General features: G+C 44.4%; 1 protein-coding gene across 1 annotated transcript in view; it reads left to right on the forward strand.

Annotated features, from left to right (window-relative positions):
• The window catches only part of wnt6b (wingless-type MMTV integration site family, member 6b), an 81,738-nt gene that overhangs the window by 52,008 nt on the left and 7,928 nt on the right, over positions 1-21,802 (forward strand). Inside the window, exon 3 of the mRNA XM_041201058.1 lies at positions 15,797-16,098. Within this exon, the coding sequence (XP_041056992.1) occupies positions 15,797-16,098 (302 nt within the window). The remainder of the gene's footprint in view (positions 1-15,796; positions 16,099-21,802) is intronic.

Genomic DNA, 21,802 nt, shown 5'->3' on the forward strand with positions numbered 1-21,802 from the left:
GAATTCACAGAATTGTTACGTGCAGAAGGAGTCCATTCAGCCCATTGTGCTTGCACCACCTCTCCGATTGGCCGATGTTCTGCCTCAACTCCACTTTCCTGACCGTTCCCCATATCCCTTGATTCCCTAAGAGACCAAAATTCTGCTTATCCCAGCCTTAAATGAATTCAACGATGGAGCATCCACAAATTTCTGGGGTAGAGAATTCCAAAGATTCACAACCCTTTGAGTGAAGAAGTTTCCCTTCCTCTCAGCCCTAAATGATCGTCCTCTTACCCTGAGACTGTGCCCCCGGTGTTCTAGATTTCCCAGCCAGAGAAAACAATCTCTCAGTGTCCACCCCGTCAAGCCCCTTCAGAATCTTGTGTGTTTCAATGAGATCACCTCTTATTCTTCTAAATTCCAGAGAAAGTGGACCTAATTCACTCAGCCTCTCATCATAGGACAATCCTCTTCTCCCATGAATCGACCCAATGAACAAATGTAAATCGTAGCTCAGATATCCAGCTGTAGGAGTGACATGGCAAGCTTTGAAAAAGGGCAATCTTTCTTCAGATTTTAGGGGTTTGACAATGGGAAGGCTGGGGAGAAGGGCTGCAATATTTTCTCAGCTGTCTTGTCAATGTACAAGAGTGACTAGTAATTCTGGATGTGTCGCAAGTTTTAAGACGCGTGATGTGTTGAGCACAGTGGCTGCAGTGTGCACCATCTACAAGGTGCACTGCAGCAACTCAGCAAGGCTCCTCCAATAGCACCTTCCAAACTCTTGACCTTTGCCACCTAGAAGGACAAGGGCTGCAGACACATGGGAACTTCACCAGCTGCAAGTTCCCCTCCAAGCCATTCACCATCCTGACTTGGAAATATATCGCCGTTCCTTCACTGTCACTGGGTCAAAATCGTGGAACTCCCTTCCTAACAATGCTGTGCGTGTACCTACACCACATGGACTGCAGCAGTTCAAGAAGGCAGCTCACCACCACCTTCTCAAGGGCAATTAGGGATGGGCAACAAATAATGGCCCGGCCAGCGATATTCATATCACGGGAATGAATAAAAAAAGAGTTCCACATTCTCACCACCCTCTGAGTAAAGAAGTTCCTCCTGAATATCCTTTGGGATTTATAATTTACTATCTCATATTTATGGCCCCTAGTTTTTGTCTCCCTCAGGAGAGGAGATTTTTTCTTTAAATTTACCCTATCGAATTCCTTCACAAGATTTAAGACTTTTATTAGGTCCTCTGTCAGCCCTCCCTTTTCTAGAGAAAAGAGACCCAGCTCGTTTAACCTTTCCTGACAGGTATAACTGCTCAAGATCTGGAACATCCTGGTAAATCTTCTTTGCCTCTCTATTCTTTTGGCAATATGGAGACCAATGGCTTAGTGAGTAGGTGTACAGAATGGTTGAGTACTGGATCACGCAGGTGACATAGGGCCTCACAATCTTCATTCCTTGAGCAACACTGAATGGGTTGATCTCAAGTCAGGCCATTTGCTTCAGTTTCTCTTGGTACTCCTGAGCTAAACAGGGATCGCAACAAAAAAATAAAGCGAGTAAGGATCTAGGATAAAAACAGAAAGTGCTGGAAAAAAATCAGCATCTGTGGAAAGAGAAAAACAGCGTAAACGTTTCCAGTCCAAAGAGGAGTCCTGAAGAAGAGTCATATTGGACTTGCAACGCTAGCACTGTTTCTCTCTCCACAGATGCTGCCACACCGGCTGAGTTTTTCCAGCACTTTCTGTTTTTTATTTCAGATTTCCAGCAGCTGCGGTATTTTGCTTTTATTCAAAAATCTAGGATGTTAAGTAAAGGCAGCAACAGCATTGCTATTATGTTTTCTCCTCAATGCTCCAGTAGGCTACCAACACTCACCACCAAGGCAGACACATAAAGCATAGTGACCAGGGGGTTGTGGACGCATTTAGAATTGTATCAGAGCTTGAGGTATTGACTTCAGAAGGGAACATCAACAATTTTCATTGATTTACTGCTTCTCCCCTAGTAAAACACCCCAAGATGCTTCACAGCAGTGTAAATAGACAAAATTTGACATTGGGACACACAAGGCAATATGATTAAAGACAACAAAATTACTGGTTAAAGAACTATTTTCAAGGAGCATCTTAAAGGATATGCCCTGGAGTAAAGCAGTGAACATATACAACCCACATGGTGATGTGTTACAGTTCACTCAGGGAGTTTTTACATGCGTGTTGTGGTCAGGCAGGAGCTTTGGATATTGATGGTAGAGGCTCCAACTTCATTTCCATCGCATGGCTGACCAGGAATCTCTCCCACTCTTACCGCCTGCCATTGGCGTGTTTATTTTATTTATTTATGCGAGTGTTGCTGGCTAGGCCAGCATTTAATGCCCATCCCTAATTGCCCTTGAGAAGGTGGTGGTGAGCTGCTTTCTTGAGCCGCTGCAGTCCATGTGGTGTAGGTACACCCACGGTGCTGTTAGGGAGGGAGTTCCAGGCTTTTGACCTAGGCGACAGTGAAGGAATGGTGATATATTTCCAAGTCAGGATTGTGAGTGAATTGGAAGGGAACATCCAGGTGGTGATGTTCTGAGGTATCTGCTGCCTTTATCTTTCTAGATGGTAGAGGCTGTGGGTTTAGAAGGTGCTGCTGAAGGAGTCTTGGTGAGTTGCTACAGTGCAACTTGTGGATGGTACTCACTGCTGCCACTGTGCGTCGATGGTGGAATGACTGTTTGTGGACGGGGTGCCAATCAATGGAACTGCTGTGTCCTGATGGTGTCAAGCTTCTTGAGTGTTGTTGGAGCTGAACTCATCTGGGTAAGTGGAGGGTATTCCATCACACTCCTGACATGTGCCTTGTAGGTGGCGGACAGGCTGTGGGGAGTCAGGAGGTGAGTTACTCACCGCAGGATTCCCAAACTCTGACCTGCTCTTGTAGCCACAGTGTTTATATGGTTGGTCCAGTTCAGTTTCTGGTCAATGGTAGCCTCCAGGGTGTTTTTGTTCAGTGTTGATAATGCCACTGAACACCAAGGGGCGATGGTTAGATTCTCTCTTGTTGGAGATGGTCACTGCCTGACACTTGTGTGGTGTGACGTTACTTGCCACTCGTCAGCCTAAACCTGGATAATTTCCAGGTCTTGCTGCATTTGGACACGGACTGCTTCAGTATCTGAGGAGTCGTGAATGGTGCTGAACATTGTGCAATCATCAGCGAACATCCCCACTGGATGGATTTGCAGCTTGATACTCAACCTGTTAATGACTGTGTTATGAATGTATCGTCCTTGGCCATCAAGTTGAAACCAGAGCTTTTGGCTCAGAGACAGTGACACCACCGACTGGACGACAAGATCTCTATCCCTTCATACATACCTACTGATAATTCCAAATCCTTGTTAATTGAAGTCAGCAGCAACCGATTATCTACCTGAGAGGTTTTCTTACTGGTTTTGTCAGGGAGAAAGAAATTGTGTTCGAGTGAAACACAGAACAAGGAGATCAATGGGCTGAGGGCAACGAGTTTTGTCATCTCCTCCTCTGCTGGCTAATAAAAAAAAATATAAAAATGTTTTTTTTTTGTTAAAATCCTTTTGCAACTGGAAACCCTAAGACAGACATAACAACCCTAAGGAGAAACCAGTTTGGAATTTGGCAAGATTCAGCTGGAGAATGAATTGTGGGCAAATGCCTGCTCCGTCTATTCAACCTGAAGCTAAATACGACGCTGTCAAGTGTAGATAACCTAACCAGCCACAAGCCAACACTTAACTTCTGTGCTATCCTTTCTTCAAGATACATGGTCCTATTCAATATACTCCCAAGTGCCCAATGATCAAGTTACCAGTTATCTTATGGAAGAGAGAGAAAGAACAGGCAAATCTCTCTCTCCATGTTCCTGATCGATTTTGTAATGTGAGGCTCATTTAACAGGGTTTTGTATGTAAATATTCAAAGTAATAAAAAAAAAATCACTTCAATGTCCTCTCCTGGCACTTGGCTGCAAGCGCCTGGCAGGTTGAGGCAGAGACTTTCAGGTAAAATTTGTTCGGAATTTGTGTCCTGAAGGAGAAGTGAACTCATCAGTGTTTAGTATTAAAACAGCTTCCCGCCCCCTCTCACACAAGCATGCCTTATTGACAGCATTGCTGTACCATTGCACTATGCCATTTTTTTGTCTTTAAAAAAAAAGTGCATTCTTATGTGTTTACTTAAGCAGATTAACCCTTTGCGTGCCCTGCTTTTATGATGCGGAGGCTGGGTTATTTTAACAGCCCTTGCTGCCTTTTACATGTACAGACACAACCCTGTATGCTTTCCCTGCTTTACTTCGAGGGTGCATCTTTTAGGTTGAACGTACTTTTTAAATAAAGGAAGGACTGAGGTTAGGTGTCAGCTGGGTATATCATATCCAGTTCTGGGCTCCACACTTTAGGGAGGCCCTGAAGGTCAAGACGTTGAAGAGGGTGCAGAGGAGATTTACCAGAATGGGACTAGGGATTAGAGACTTCAGTTAACATGGAGAGACTGGAGAAGCTGGGATTGTTCCCCTTAGAGCAGAGAAGGTTAAGGGAAGATTTTATCTAGATGTTCAAAATGATAAAGGGGTTTTTATTAGTAAATGAGGAGGAAATATTTACACTGTCAGGAGGGTTGATAACCAAAGGACACTGATTTATGATCATTGGAAAAAGAACAAAGGAAAATGAGAAAAGAAATACACAGTGAATTATTGTGAACTGGAATGAGCTACATATATTATAAATTAATGTAGATAGGTACATATATTTATTTATATTTACATACACAGACATGAAAAAGGATAAATTTACAGGTGAAGGGGATTAAGATAAATTGGACAGCCCTTTCAAAATTCCAGCACATGCAGGATGGGCTGAATGGCCTCACATTGTGTTATATAACTCCCTGAGTGTCTTTCATAAACCCCAAGGGATCTCACAACCGTTCAGAGCCAATTGAGTTTAGTGACGCTCATGATGCTGTCAGGAAATCCGGCAATCCATTTGTGCACAGGAAGCTCCTACAAGTGATCACATGGTCTGATTTTTTTTTAGTGATGTTAGTTAAGGGATAAATATTGACCAAAGCTCTGCTGCTTTTCTTCAAACTTTACCATGGGATATTTTACATGCACTTGACAGGGTAGACAACAACTCATCTGGAAGAACTCACCCACTACTCCATTGAATGAAGTGCCAGCCGAGACTATGTGCTCAAGTCCCAAGAGTGAGGCTGGAACCCAGACCCTACTGACTTTTTTTTTAGCTAAATATAGATATCATTTAATTCCCTCAATTAATAGCGACAGCCTTGGCTCAATGGTAGCACTCTTGCCTCTGAGGCAAAAGCTCTTCAAGCTCCACTCTTGTGAACATAAGCCAGACAGTTCTGAGGGAGTGCTGAGCTGTTGGATGTGACATCTTATAGGTGAAGTGTTAATGGAAGCCTTATATAAATATCAGGAAAGGATGAGCAGGCTGGATCTCTTCTCTCTTGAGCTGATACTTGACTTGAACTTGGCTGAACTAATGTCTTTAAAATAGCGAAAGGTTTTGATAGAGCGAATAGAGAGACAATGGCCAGAATTTTTACCTTGATGGGCGGGTGGGCCCTACCGGCTCGATGACGGGCGGGAAGCTGAACTCCGCTGCTGAAACGGGGCCCGCTGCCATTTTGAGTGGGTCTTTTTACTTTCCAGTTGGTGTAGAAAGGTACTGCTTCACAAAAATGGATGTGTCGGCCGACTAATGGCTGGAGCATGGGGGGGAAAGTCAGGTGATGAAGCTTCTAGGAATACATTTCGTCACAGTCGGCAACCAAGGCTGGACACTGAGCGCAGGCCTCCCCCACTATGGGCAAAATCTGTGCAGGGCTGGCGGCGCCGCCAATGTGCCAAATTTAGACTCCCCCCCAACCAACCCCACACCCCCCCCACCCCACCCCCCACCTGCCATCCCACTCTGGGGTGGGGGGGGTTGTAAAATTCTAGCCTATGCCACGTGTAAACGAGCAATCGCTGGCGAGGGGTGATCTGCAGTCCAGGTGGGGGTGGGGTGGCTGTGGGAGGGCGCGACTTACTGCCATATTTGCCGTCGTGCGACATCAGTGACAGGAGGCAGTCCTGACTGGCAGCAAAGGTAAAGGAAGGGAGGGTGGGGGATGGTGGGGGGGTGGGGGTGGGGGGGTGGTGGGTGTGGGGTGATGGCGTTGGGGAGGGAGTGGGGGCGGGGGAAGAGGCGGGGGGAACCTGCAGTGTTCAAACTGCAGACAGTCTGGCTCCAGTCAACTAATCACTCACTCACAACTGAGTTCCCAGGTGCTACTTAAAAGGGTTCCACCGTACTTAAGTCACCTTATCAATATACCAGAGTTAATGGCATGGGTGCACCAGAGGCTATCCTAACATGTCCCGTTCAGGAGGAATTGGCATATCCTGCTCGCCGACCCTTGACCCATCCATTTTTCACATCTTGAAAAATGTGTGTTTAGGGCTGGAAGCAAGTTTGTACCCGTTCCTCCCCCATCGCTGCTTGTCACTGGGCTCCGATTACAAAAAGGGGGCTATACATATCGGCATCTGTTCACTTGCAGTGTAGACTTTGATCTGCAGGCCCGGATAAAACATGTTTCAGGCAGGGCCCATGTCTGGCTAAGGACCAGGAAACAGTGCACCGAGACGGGAGATGCCAGCATGTTGGAGCTCTTTTATTCTCCCCTCCCTTCTCCTGCTTTCTCCCACACCCCCTACCCCCCACCCCACCCCCACGCATCCTCCTCCCCCATCGCAATCTAAACACAGGCACTGGGCACTTCCACTCATTGTGGTTCAGGGGTTGAGGAGGCTTCTGCTAAGAGCACACATTCTGCCATTTCGTTGAGAATGGGGAATAAACGTTGATACCTAAGATTCGTGTCTCAGGTCGGTAGTCAGGCATGCGGAGGAGTGAGAGGAATTCTGCGCTTCCTAGGGTTCGCACAGTCTCAGGACAACACACACTGTCTAGATCAAGGGTTCAAGTCAAGGTCAGGTGAGTCAGGCTGATTTTAGCTTGGGGAACAATGAGGGGGATGAAATCTCATGAGGTGCCTTCACACCAAAGGAGATCGAGCAACCGAGAGTGGGGGCAGGGGTCAATTAAGGAACTGGAAGCATTGAAAGGTATTCACCTCCAAGCAAGCCAGGCTGATTGTTCTGGCAAAGTAAGTGAGGGGGCTGCCATCCTCTGCAGTAGTAATGCATAGTGGATCTTTGTGTTATATAATGGAGTCTAGAAATGTTACTGGTGCCTAGCACAGGGAGCATACAATTGGAAGGGAAAATTGAAGCTCTTTACTGTAGAGAAGGGAGAACATAGAGGAGATTTAATAAAGGTTTTTTTTTATTCTTTTCACAGGATGGGGACATTGCTGGCAAGGCCAGCATTTATTGGCTAACCAAGAGTCAGCCACATTGTTGTGGATCTGGAGTGACATGTAGGCTCGGAGGGCAACAGATTAGTGAACCAGATGGGTTTTTTATAACAAGCAATGATAGTTTCACAGTCACCTTTACTGAGACTAGCTTTTAATTCTAGATTTGTTAATCAATTGAATTTAAATTCCGCTAACTACTATGCAGCATTTGAACTCAAACCCCCGGATCATTATGATAAAAGCAAAATACTGCAGATGCTGGAAATCTGAAAGAAAAATAAAAACAGCTGGAAAAACTCAGCAGATGTGACAGCATCTTTGGAGAGGAAGACAGAGTTAACATTTTGAGTCTGTATGACCCTTCATCAGAACTGAAGAGAAATAGAAATGAGGTGGGGGGGGTGGGGTTGGTGGTGGTGAGGGGGTGGGACAGGTAGAGCTGGATAGAGGGCCAGTGATAGGTGGAGGTAAAGAAAAAATTGCCAAAGATGTCGTAGACAAAAGGACAAAGGGGTGTGGATGGTGGCGATATTAGCTAAAGGACGTGTTAATGGTGACATTAAGGGTAGAAAGCAGGACAAGCAAGTTACAGATAGCCCTGGTGGGGGTGGGGTTGGGGGGAAGGGATCGAAATAGGCTCAAAGGTGAAGATAAAACAATGGAAGGAAATAAATTTAAAAATAACAATAGAAATAGGTGGGAAAAGAAAAATATATTCTAAATATTAGAAAAAAGGGGATCGGAAAGGGGGTAGGGATGGAGGAGGAAGTTGTTGAACTCAATGTTAAGTCCGGAAGGCTGTAAAGTGTACTGGGCATCTGGATTACTAGCCCAGTGATATTACCACTACACCCCCGTCTTCCCTCTCTTTAAGAGTCTGAATGAGTTTGATGGGGATGACATAGAGAAACTGTTTCTGCTTGGGGTTGAGTCCAGATCAAGAGGGCATACATAAAATACAGTGAAATCAAACCAGCCCAGAGAGGTGGGAATTATGTGGAACTTGCTCTCACAAGTTGCTTGTTAACAACTCATTCCTGGGATCTTATGGAGAAAGGTTGAACAGGTTGGGCCTTTACCCGCTGGAGTTTAGAAGAATGAGAGGTGATCCCATTGAAACATATAAAATCTTGGGAGAATTTGATAGGGTGGATACCGGGAGGATGTTTCCACTTGTGGGGGAGACTAGAAATAGGGCACACAGTTTAAGAATAAGAGGTTGACTATTTAAGACAGAGAAGAGGAGAAATTTTCTCTCAAAGGATCATTAGTATATGGATCTCTCTCCCCCAGAAAGTAGTGGAGGCTGGATCATTGAAATAATTCAAGGCTGAGTTAGAATGATTTTTGGTAGACAAGGGAGTCAAGGATTATGCACTTTGGCAGGAAGAACAGAGGAGCTGAATATAACTTAAATGGAGAAAGACTGAAGAAAGCTGCAGCACAGAGGGATTTGGGGGTCCTCGTGCATGAATTCCAAAAAGCTAACACACAAGTTCAGCAAGTAATAGGGAAGGCAAATGGAATGTTGGCCTTAATTTCAAAGGGAATGGAGTATAAAAATAGGGAAGTCTTGCTAAAACTATACAAGGCACTAGTTAGACCACACCTAGAATACTGTGAACAGTTTTGGTCCTCTTATCTAAGGAAAGATATACTGGCATTGGAGGCAGTCCAGAGAAGGTTCACTAGGTTGACCCCGTGTATGGAGGGATTTTCTTATGAGGAGAGGTTAAGTAGGTTGGGCCTGTACTCATTGGAGTTTAGAAGAGTAAGAGGTGACCTTATTGAAACATTTAAGATTCTTAGGGGGCTTGATAGGGTGGATTTTGAGAGGTTGTTTCCCCTTGTAGGTGAGTTCAGGACCAGAGGGCATGATCTCAGAGTGAGGGGTTGCCCATTTAAGACATAGCTGAGGAGGAATTTCTTTTCTCAGAGGGTAATTAATCTGTGGAACTCTCTGCCACAGAGGGCTGTAGAGGCCGGGTTGTTAAATATATTGAAGGCTGAGATAGACAGATTTTTAATCAGTAAGGGAATCAAGGGTTATGGGGAAAAGGCAGGAAAGTGGAGTTGAGGATTATCAGATCAGCCATGATCTCATTGAATGGCAGAGCAAACTCGATGGGCTGAATGGCCTCCTTCTGCTCCCAAGTCCTGTTCCTACATGGGGTGATTGAAGCAGCTTGTTTTGAAGTAATTAAGGGGATGCTTGATATGTATATGAAGGGTTAAGGAATAAAGGGATATGGGGCAGAGTGCAAAGAGGTCATCAAAGTGGTGGAAGTTCAAGTAGAGTTTAAACAGCAGCAGAAGTTCGAATGGCCTGTTTCTGTCTTCCTTGTAGGATATATTTTCCCTGAAGGGGAATAATACCACTAGATAGTTGTCCAGAACTATTCTTCCCCTGATATGCCATGACCTTGGGACATAAGGTGTGTGGCTTAAGGCTCCATCTGCATGATTAACCCTATAAGATACCCACACTTTCTGCACTCTCTCATGTATATACTTTTACAGCACCGGGTATATCTACATTCATGACTCCGTCACCTGCACAGCAATGCAACTAAGTCCTCATCCTTGTGTTCCATTCCGTCCATGGCCTCCCCCCTCCCTACTCTGTAACCCCCTCCAGCCCTACAAGCCATTGAGCACACTGCATTCCTCCAATTCTGATCTATTGAGCATCCCTGATTTTTGTCGCTCCCCCACTGGTGGCCGTATCACCAGCTGCCTGGACCCAAAGCTCAGGAATTCCTTCCCTAAACCTCTCCGCCTTCTCTCCTCCTTGAAGGCACCCCTTAAATCTTTCCACTTTGACCAAGCTTCTTGTTACTTGTCCTAATGTCTCCTAACGGGGCTCAGTGTCAATTCTGCTCCTGTGAAGCGGCTTGGGAAGTTTTATGAAGTTAAGGTGCTATATAATGCACATTGTTGTCCTTATGAATAGAAATACAAAGATGTTTTGCCTGAGCAGCTGAGAGGGTGTGGAAGGAAATATCAGTCCTGCTTGACAAAGGGCATCCCACAGCATCCCACAGCATCCCACAGCGTCCCACAGCATCCCACAGCATCCCACAGCATCCCACAGCGTCCCACAGCATCCCACAGCGTCCCACAGCATCCCACAGCGTCCCACAGCGTACCACAGCATCCCACAGCGTCCCACAGCATCCCACAGCATCCCACAGCATCCCACAGCTGGGCACATTGCTGAGCTACCCATTCATTGGAACATTGGGAATAGGAGCATTCGGCCCCTTGAGCTTGCTCTGCCATTTAATAGTTCACGGTTGATCTTCTACCTCAACGGCATTTTCCCACACTACCCACATATTCCCTGGAGTCTTTAATATCTAGAAATCTATGGATCTCAGTCCTGAACATGCTCAATGGCTGAACTGCCGCAGCCCTTTGGGGTAAAGAATTCCAAAGATTCACCACCCTCTAAGTGTATAAATTCCTCCGCATCTCAGCCTTAAATGGCCTGCCCCTTATTCTGTATCCCCTGGTTCTGGACCCCCCCAGCCAAAGGACACATCTTTCCTACATCTACCCTTTCGAGCCCTGTAAGAGTTTCACTAAGATCACCTCTCATTCTTCTAACTCTAGAGAATTCAGGCCCAGCCTCCTCAATCTTTCCTCACAAGACAATCCCAGCACCCCAGGAGTCAGTCTGGTGAACTTTTGTTGCACTCCGTCTATGGCAAGTATATCCTTCCTTAGGTAAGGAGACCAAAACTGTGCACCAATACTCCAGGTGCAGTCTCACTAAGGCTCTATACAATTGCAGCAAGACATCTTTACTCCTGAACTCAAATCCCCTTGTGCGATGAAAGCCAACATACCATTTGCCTTCCTAATTGCTTGCTGCACCTGCTTGTTAGCTTTTAGTGATTCATAAACATGGACACCCAGGTCCCTTTGCACACCAACAAATTGCAATCTCCCACCATTTAATAAATACTCTGCATTTCTGTTTATCCTATCAAAGTGGACAACTTCACATTTTCCACATTATGTTCTATCTCCATGTTCTTGCCCACTCCCCTAGCTTGTTTAAATCTCCTTGAAGCTTCCTCGCATCCTCCTCACAACTCACATACCCGCCAAGTTTTGTGTCATCAGCAAATTTGGAAATATGGTCCCCACATCCAAATCATTGATAGAGATTGTGAATAGCTGGGGCCCAAGCACTGATCCTTGTGGTACCCCACTAGTCACGGCCTGCTAACCTGAGAATGATCCGTTTATTCCTCATCTCTGTTTTCTGTTTGTTAACCAATTTTCAAAACATGCCTGTATATTACCCCCAATCCCATGTGCTCTAATTTGGTTCAATAACCTCTTGTGTGGGACCTTATCGAAAGCTTTCCTTTTTTTAATTCATGGGATGTGGGCTTCGCTGGCTGGGCCAGCATTTATTGCCCATTCCTAATTGCCCTTGAGAAGGTGGTGGTGAGCTGCCTTCTTGAACCGCTGCAGTCCATGTGGTGTAGGTACACCCACTGTGCTGTTAGGGAGGGAGTTCCAGGATTTTCACTTAGCAACAGTGAAGGAATGATGATATATTTCCAAGTCAGGATGGTAAGTGGCTTGGAGGGGAACTACTTAAAGAAGGTTACACTTGCCATAGAGGGGGTGCAACAAAAGTTCACAAGACTGAGTCCTTGGGCAGTAGAGAGATTGAGGAGACTGGGCCTGTATACTCTAGAGTTAGGAGAATGAGAGGCGATCTCATTGAAGTGCTCAAAACTCTTACAGGGCTCAACAGGATAGATGCAGAAAAGATGTTTCCTTTGGCTGGAGGGTCAAGAGCCGGGGACCCAGTCTCCGAATACGTCTGCTGCCCTTGTCCTTCTAGATGGCAGCAGTTGTGGGTTTGGTAGGTGCTGTGTAAGGAGCCTTGGCGAGTTTCTGCAGTGTATCTTGTAGATGGTGCACACTGCTGCCACTGTGCATCGGTGGAGCAAATATTTGTGGATGGGGTGTCATCAAGCTGGCTCCTTTGTCCTGGATGGTTTTGAGCTTCTTGAGTGTTGTTGGAGCTGCACTCATCCAGGCAAGTGGGGAGTATTCCATCACACTCCTGACCTGTGCCTTGTAGATGGTGGATAAGCTTAGGTGCGTCACGAGGTGAGTTATTTGCTGCAGGATTCCTAGCCTCTGACCCGCTCTTGTAGCCACAGTATTTATATGGCTAGTCCAGTTCAGGTTCTGGTCAATGGTAACCCCCAGATGTTGATAGTGGGGGATTCAGTGATGGTAATGCCATTGAATGTCAAGGGGCAATGGTTAGGTTCTCTGTTGTTGGATGGAAGGAAGGTCATTGATGAAGCAGCTGAAGATGTTCAGGCCTAAGACACAACCCTGAGGAACTCATGCAATGATGTCCTGGAACTGAGATGACCCACAACCATCTTCCTTTGTGCTAGGTATGACTCCAACCAGTGGAGAGTTTTCCCCCGATTCCCATTGACTCCAGTCTTGCTAGGGTTTCTTGATGCCATAATTGGTCAAATGCTGACTTGATGTCAAGGGCAGTCACTCTCACCTCACCTCTGGAGTTCAGCTCTTTGTCCATGTTTGAACCAAGGCTGCAAAGAGGTCAGGAGCTGAGTGGTCCTGGCGGAACCCAAACTGAGCGTTAGTGAACAAGTTATTGCTAAGCAAGTATCGCTTGATGGCATTGTTGATGACTCCTTCCATCACTTTACTGATGACTGAAAGTAGAATGATGGGGCTGTAATTGGCCATGTTGGATTTGTCCTGCTTCTTGTGTACAGGATATATCTGGGTAATTTTCCACATTGCCGGGTAGATGCCAGTGTTGTAGCTGTACTGGAACAGCTTGACTAGGGGCGTGGCTAATTCTGATGCACATGGCTGCAGTACTATTGCTGGAATATTATTAGGGCCCATAGCCTTTGCAATATCCAGTGCCTTCAGCTGTTTCTTGATATCACTTGGAGTGAATCGAATTGGCTGAAGACTGGCATCTGTGATGGTGGGGACCTCCAGAGGAAGCCGAGATGTACCATCCACTCAGCACTTCTGGCTGAAGGTTGTTGTAAATGCTTCAGCCTTGTCTTTTGCACAGATGTGCTGGGGTCCCCCATCATTGAAGATGGGGATATTTGTGGAGCCTCCTCCTCCAGTGAGTTGTTTAACTGTTCGACACTATTCACGACTGGATGTAGCAGGACTGCAGAGCTTAGATCTGACTGTTGGTTGTGGGATCAATTAGCTCTGTCTATCACTTGCTGCACATGCTGTTAACCTGAATACATCACACACTGGTTCTCCCTCATCTATTCTCCTAGTAATATCCTCAAAACACTGCAACAGGTTTATCAAACATGATTTCCCTTTCATAAAACCAATTGAGTCTGCCCAATCAGATCTTAATTCTCTAAGTGTCTAGTTATCATGTCCTTTGTAATAGATTTGAGCATTTTCCCTACTACTGACATCAGGCAAACAAATCTGTAGTTCCCCATTTTTTCTTTCCCTCCTTTATTAAATAACAGGGTTACATTTGCTACTTTCCAGTCTGTAGGAACTTTTCCGGAATCTGTAGAATTTTGAAAGATGATGACCAATGCATCCACCATCTTTACAGCCACGTCTTTCAACACTCTTGGATGTAGATCATCGGGTCCAGGGGATTTATCAACTTTCAGTCCCATTAATTTCTCCAGCACCACTTTTTTACTAATACAATTTTTTTTCAGTTCCTCCTTCTCACTAGTCCCTTGGTTCTCTATTATTCCAGAGAGGTTTTTTGTATCTCCTCTGTGAAGACAGGCGTGCAGTAGTTGTTTAGTTTCTCTACCATTTCCTTATTCCCCAGTATAAATTCCTCTGTCTCTGCCTGTAATGGACCCACATTTGTCTTTGCTAATCTTTTCCTTTTTACATGCCTATAGAAGCTTTTATAGTCCGTTTTTATGTTTCTCGCTGGTTTGCTTTCATATTCTATTTTCTCTTTCTTTATTGGTTGCTTGGTTCTCCTTTTCTGAATTCTAAAATGCTCCCAATCCTCAGGCTTACTACTTTTTTGGCAACTTTCAAAGCCTCGCCTTTGACCTAATACTATATTTAACTTCTCTTGGTAGCTACAGTTGGATCACCTTTCCTGTTGGGTTTTTGTGCCTTAAAGGAATATATACTTGTTGTAAACCATGTATTAATTCTTTAAATGCTACCCATTGCCAGTATACCATCAAATTTTTTAATGTAGTTTTCCAGCCTACCACTGCCAACTTGCCCCTCATATCTTTGTAGTTTCCTTTGTTTATATTAAAGACCCTGGTTTTGGATTGAATTACATCATTTCCAAACTTCATGAAAAATTACATCAAATTATGCTCACTCTTCCCCAAAGTCTCCTTTACAATGAGATGATCAATTATCCCTTTCTCTTTGCACAATACTAAGTCTAAAACAACCTGTTTTCTAGTTGGTTCCTCAACATACTGTTCTAGAAAACCATCTCGTATACATTCCAGGAATTCATCCTCCACAGCATTAATGTGAATTAGCTTTACCCAGTCTATATGTAGATTGAAGTCCCCATGATTACAATATTACCTCTGTTACATGCACCTCTAATTTCCTGATTTATACCATGCCCTACATTACCGCTACTATTTGATGGCATATAGATAACTCCTAAAAATGTTTGTTTCTCCTTGCTGCTTCTTAGCTCCACCCAAACTGATTCTACATCGTGATCTTCTGATCTGGGGCCCTCTGTCACTAATGTAGTGATCTCACCCTTTATTAACAGCGCTACCCCACTTCTTTATCCTTTTTTCCTGTCCTTCCTGACTGTTGAATACCCTTGAATATTCATTTCCCAGTCTTGGTCACCCTGCAGCCATGTCTATGTAATGACAATTAGATCATACTTCCATTTGTGCCATCAATTCATCTACCTTGCTGCGAATTCATGCTGGTAAAGCAGTTTGCTGTCTAATATAAGGAGTTTAAAGAAATGATTTGCATTTAAATTATTATTATTTAAACTATGCCTTTCACAAACCCAATACTTCCCAAAGCATCTCACAACCTCATGAAACACTTTTGAAGAGTAGTTGCTGCTATAGTGAAGAAAACATGACAACCAATTTGCCCACAGCAAGGTCCCACCAACAACAGAGATAAATAGCTAGATCACCTCTTTTAAGTGTTGGATCACCAGTCCCAATACCTCATTATGTAACAAATTTTGTCTGATTACCCTCCTGTGAAGCACTTTGGGTTGTTTTTACTATGTTGAGGGTGCTATATGGATGGAAGGTGCTGTTTTATTTAGTAACCCTTTCACGATCTTTGTTGTCTGCCGCTCCCTCCCCACCGCCGCACAGATATCCGGGAGACAGCCTTCGTGTATGCCATCACCTCGGCCGGCGTGACGCATGCCGTGACTCAAGCGTGCAGCATGGGCGAGCTGCTGCAGTGCGGCTGTGACAGGTCCAGGAGCCGCTCGCCCCCTCTGCCCACTGCGGGAGCCAGGGCCGAGGGCACGGCCTGGGAGTGGGGGGGGTGCGGCGATGATGTGGATTTTGGCTACGAGAAGTCCAAGCAGTTCATGGACGCGAGGCGGAAAAAGGGTAAGAGCGACATCCGGACACTTGTGGACCTGCACAACAATGAAGCCGGAAGGCTGGTGAGTTCTCATTTGTGCTTCTATACTTTAAGGCTGGTCCTCTTTGGGTGGCATTTGACTTTGTGTTGCCAAGGGCAGGCGATGCACTTGTAGTTACACTGGCTTGTCAATGCATGCGCCAAAGTATAGCGAGATGTGGGTTCATTATCTAGCCCCTGATTCCAGCATGGTGTCTATTCCAGTTATACAAAGCCCTGGTTAGATACCACTTAGAGTAGCGTGGGCACCACAACCGAGGAAGGATACAGTGGCATTGGCATCTCTTGCCCAAAGCCTTAAATCTTTTCCCATTGTCACAACTAATGTATTCAAAAAGTTATAAAGGTGCCGCTAACTTCTCACTTCTCCACTATTCATAAATGCTAAAAACTATTGAAGCCCAATCTTGAGGATAAAGAAGTGTTCACCTTTGCTGAGAGATATGTACCATGGATGATATCCCATCTTTAATAAGCCAGTCTATTTAGACAGTTCAATTTTTAATCAAATCATATGATTATCAATGAATTGGGTATCAGTGTTCAGTGGATATTGAATGCACACTTGCAAGAATGGGTTTCTTACAGCATTTACATACAAATTCCTGATAACTTTGTTGATTCCAAGGGTGAAATTACAAGGAGAAGCTACAGAAATGAAAGAAGTATTCCCTGGAATTTAGAAGGCTAAGGGACGATTTGATCAAACCCATGATCACCTTCCAAACCCGTGACCTTTACGATCTGGAAGGATAATGGCAGTGGACGCATGGAAACACCACCAACTGGAAGTTTCCTTCCAAGCTAATCACCATCCTGACTTGGAATTATATCACTGTCGCTGGGTCAAAATCCTGGAACTCCCTCCCTAACAGCACTGTGGGTGTACTTACACCACATGGACTGCAGCGGTTCAAGATGCAGCTCACCACCACCTTCTCAAGGGGCAATTAGGGGTGGGAAATAAGTGATGGCCTAGTCAGCGACACCCACATCCTATGAATGAATAAAGAAAAATGTTTTCAAGGCATTGAGGGGGGCAGATAGGGGTAGATAGAGAGAAACAATTTCCGCTGGTTGGGGAATCAAGGACTAGGAGTCTAAAAACTGGAGCCAGACCCTTCAGGAGTGAAATTAGGAACCGTCACACGAAAGGGTAGTGGAAGTTTTTAAAACTGTGATAGGTTTCTCTTAACCACAATTATTGTACAGGAAAAGGCTAGTATATCGAGTTAGATCACAGGTCACCCATGACTTTATTCAATGGTGGAACAGGCTCAAGGGACTGATTGGTCTACTCCCATTCCTATGCCCATGTGTTCAGACTCAGCTGACTGCTTGACCATGTGGATCAAAGGAGGGCAGATGGAGCTCAACCACAGATCAGTCATTCAGTCATTAACTAAGTGAATGAAGGAAGGATTTCAAGGGGCTGAATGGCCTCATCACATTCCTATGAAAGATGGAAGCCAATCTATTCCTGAGAGGCTCTCTTGCATTCCTCCCATTGGTGTAAAGCACAGGCGCATTGACAGCACATCACTCATCACTTCTTTCAACTGATGATAGTACAGGGTGTATGCAAGTCATCTACGTCAATTGTATGTTCCTTAACTGGCTGGGACCAGTTAACTCAACAGAAGCTAGGGAAACATACAGGTAAAATATTTCCTGCGTAACATGGTAGAGGAATAATAATTTATTCTTTACAAATGTGCTGCGTTGTTCTCTGTCATATGTATGGAGGTTTCAGCAACTGCATTTTCCTATGATATAAAGGGAAAGAGAGGTGGGCTCAATCTGGCACAGATATGATGGACTGAGTGGCCTCCTTCCATGTTGTGTGATTATGAAACACGAAGTCTTCTTTATATATCAATTATAGGGTGGGCAGAGTTGTTTTTAGTGGACATGAGGTTTCACCCTTATTGATTGGCAAAACAATTCACAAAGTATTTCAAAGTATTTATAGCACAGAAACAAGCCATTCAGCCCAGCTGGTCCATGCTGGTGTTTATGCTCCTCTCGAGCATCCTCCCACTCTACTTCATCTCACTCCATCAACATATTCTCCTATTTCTTTCTCACTCTAGTGTTTATCTAGATTCCTCTTAAATATACCTATTCAGCTCAACTACCCACTGTGGTAGTGAGTTCCACATTCTCACCACTCGCTGGGTAAAAAAGTTTCTGCTGAACTCCCCTATTGGATTTATTAGTGATTATCTTATATTGATGCTCCCCAGTTCTGGTCTCACCTGCAAGTGGAAACATCTTTTTTATGTCCACCTCACCGAATCTTCTCATTTCTCGGTTATTGTAGAACCCGTGTTGAGATCAGTGGGTGGCAGACTGGTAGAGCTCAGCAATGGGTGGGAGATCCACTCTGCCTAGGCAGTGAAGGGGATGATGATCTACTCTTTGTGGTATGTGGCACTATAATAAATGCAGCCTATACTACAGTCTACAACAGCAGCACATAAAGAAGGTACGAATGGAGGCAAGACAGCTTTTCTCACTGATCCTGTTGCTCTGAGAGACCCTGCACAATTTGCACTTTTGTGGAATCTGCTCATTATTTAATCGCCTAAAGGGACAGAGACTTTGCTGCAGCTAAACCTTCCAAGAAGAATAAAACTACATGGATATGTACTTACTCCCTGGGCCCTGAAGGTAATCCCAAGATATTAATCTAACATTAACAACTGACATTATTCAATGCTGACCAGCCACATTCCTCAGATGACATTACCATGGCCCCATCATGTCCTATACATTGTTTGATAATTTCTGTCAACTCTTATACCCATCAATCCTGTCCTTAATCAGTTACTCGTCCTTCCTTCAGTTTCATATTTGTGTGGAAGGAACAGATATTTTCTAAATTCTGTTTGTTAACTTTACACTTATATTCTCCGGTTCTCTCACTGGAGTTTAGGTTCAATAACATAGCCTGTAGCAGAAATGTCTGTGCCCCTCTGTAGCCTTTCAATAACAGAGTCAACTTTGCCTCAGTGGTTGCACTCTCACCTCCCAGTTAGAAGGTTGTTGCTTCAGAGTTCTGTGCTAGAGACTTGAGCACAAGGTTCAGGGTGCCACTCCTGTGCAGTACTGAGGGAGTGCTGTACTGTCGGCGGCACCGTCTCTTAGATTAGGCAATAAACTGTGGCCCTGTCTGCCCCCTCAGGTGAACGTAAAAGATTCTATGGTTTACTATTTAAAAGAAGAGCAGGGGCAATTCCCTCGATATCCTCGCCATCATTACTAAAGGGTAGGTTATTTGGTTATCACCTCATTGCAATTTGTGGGACCTTGCTGTGCACAAATTGGCTGCTGAGTGTCCTGGATTTCAATAGTGACTGCACTTCAAAAAAAACTTCATTGACTGTAAAGCACTTTGAAATCTCTTGAGTGCTGAAGTCTTGAAAGGGTCTACATAGATACAAGTTTTCTTTCCCTATTTATCTTTATTTAACAACCTAAGTCTCTATCTGTCTTTGTCTCTCTATCATCCATCTGTCTAGCTGTCTATTTATCTGTCATCTCTAACTGTATTTACGTATCAACCATAAGCATCTAGTGATAAGCAAATCAGTCAATATGGAAAATTTGATCGATAGCCGGACATGGATGGGTGGACGGATGGATGGACAGGTGGACAGACAAGACAGGTAGATAAATAGAGAGATAGATAGGTAGATAGATAGACAGAAAGACATATATAGAAAGATAGAGATACAGGTAGATAGATAGACACATAGATTGATAGATAAGTAGACAGGTAGATAGATAGAAATACAGACAGAAAGACAGATAGATAGCTAGATAGACAGATAGGTAGATAGATAGATAGATACAGATAGATAGATATAGATAGATAGATAGATAAATAGATAGATAGGTAGGTAGACAGGTAGATAGACAGAAATACAGACAGATAGACAGATAGATGGATGGTAGAAACAAATATTTTCCTTCAAAATGATTATCCACATAATTAGAAAATACTCCAGAATAGAAAGTTAAACTTATGGATTTTTGGCTGATTTCCTCACCTGTGTGGAAGGAGGAACCTGTCAGTGCCCCTAACATTCCTTCTATGGTTACACATCCCAACCCCACCCCCCACCCACCCCCACCCCAACCCCCCACTCTTCCTGCTTCAAATCCTGAGTTGCGCCAATATCTCACTCAAATCTTTACAGGTGGTTGACCCTCTCCTGAGGAATCCTGGCCAATCGATCAGTGCTGTTTCCGTTCTGTTGCTCGGCCAGTTTTCCGGCCGGTGAATTGTCTTGCTTTTAATTCTCAGCGCCTTTTAATCTCACTTTGATGCAGAGCTTAATCAAGCAGAGAATTCCAGTGGGTTTGTGAGGCATGACCCATTGCTTTATGCAGGCTCCTTCTAGTGGTCTCTATGCTCATTAGATAAATACTGATAGAGTACAGGTCCTGAGCTGAAATGCTGTCAAGCATGTCTCCGAGTTTCATTTTATGGATGCTAAACAAGCTGGAATAGAAACTCAAGGCTGATACCATGCTTCATGTATGGAAAATTGGGATTAGATTCAGGGCCAAGTTGAAGCCCAGGTGTATGGGACCTGTCCCCAGGGCAACACCTAAATATGGGGCAAGTGGAATTCACTATAACGCAAAAAGAAGCCCCATACAATTGCTGGACCGGTTCTATTTAAACATATGATATTGTGATATGATTTGTAATGTTCCATGCATTACAACAGTGACCAATTCTTCATTGGCTCCTAAGTGCTTTAGGTCACCTGGAGGTTGCTAAAGGTGCTATATAAATGCAAGTTAATTTTCTAACTTATCAATAATGACAGGTGTAAAGACTTTACAAGTTACACATACACTGGTGTTTTGATGGAGCAGGGTGGAGGGAACGTGGGTAGGGTTGGCAAGGTGAGTGAGGCAGTTGATCAGTTCCCCACAAATTATTAATCTGGCTCTGATAGCATTCCAAGTCGCATCGTGTTCTTAAGAATATTAACCAGAGCCTCACCCAATTCCTCTCTCGTTTCCTACATGATTCGAAGGTGCATTAAGTCTGCTTCTAGATGCCTGTAGGCATTGAATTCTCTTCATGACAGACACTTTACTGCACACTAATTCACTGTAGATTCCATAGATAATTTGATTTAGAAATTGCCAACGATCCTAATTTATGAAGACAGATTTGAAGGATTCATTTAAAATGATTACTAGTTCTTGATTCTCTGTAGTATTCAACTAAATTTTCTTAAAGCACCCCGTATAATTTTTCAGGCACCTTAATTCAGCTGCCTCTTTCTCTCCCCCACTGACAGCCCCCCCAGCTCCCCCCACCCCCAACCCCCGCTGCCACCACCACCCCCCCCCCCCTCCCACCCCACCCCCCACCGCCCTCAGCAGGGGCCACAATAAAGCAGCTGAGACGTCCTGAGGTTATGAAAGGTGCTAAATAAAATTTCTCTTCATACAGGCTATACGGTTACCTATGGTACAAACAACAAAATAACTTGTAGTTATACAGCATCTTTAACATAGCAAAATGTCCCAGGGAGCTTCCCTGGAATGTTGCCACATTAAAGCTGACAGAAGGAGATATTAGGGCAGATGACTAAAAGCTTGGTTGAAGAAGTAGATTTTAAGGAATGCCTTACAAGAGGAAAGTGAGACCAGAGAGAGGAAAAATGTTGGTCCTCTAGAGAGTGACAGTGGGGAGT

Source organism: Carcharodon carcharias, chromosome 12, assembly GCF_017639515.1.
Source record: "Carcharodon carcharias isolate sCarCar2 chromosome 12, sCarCar2.pri, whole genome shotgun sequence".
In the NCBI taxonomy this organism is placed as follows: Eukaryota; Metazoa; Chordata; class Chondrichthyes; order Lamniformes; family Lamnidae; genus Carcharodon; species Carcharodon carcharias.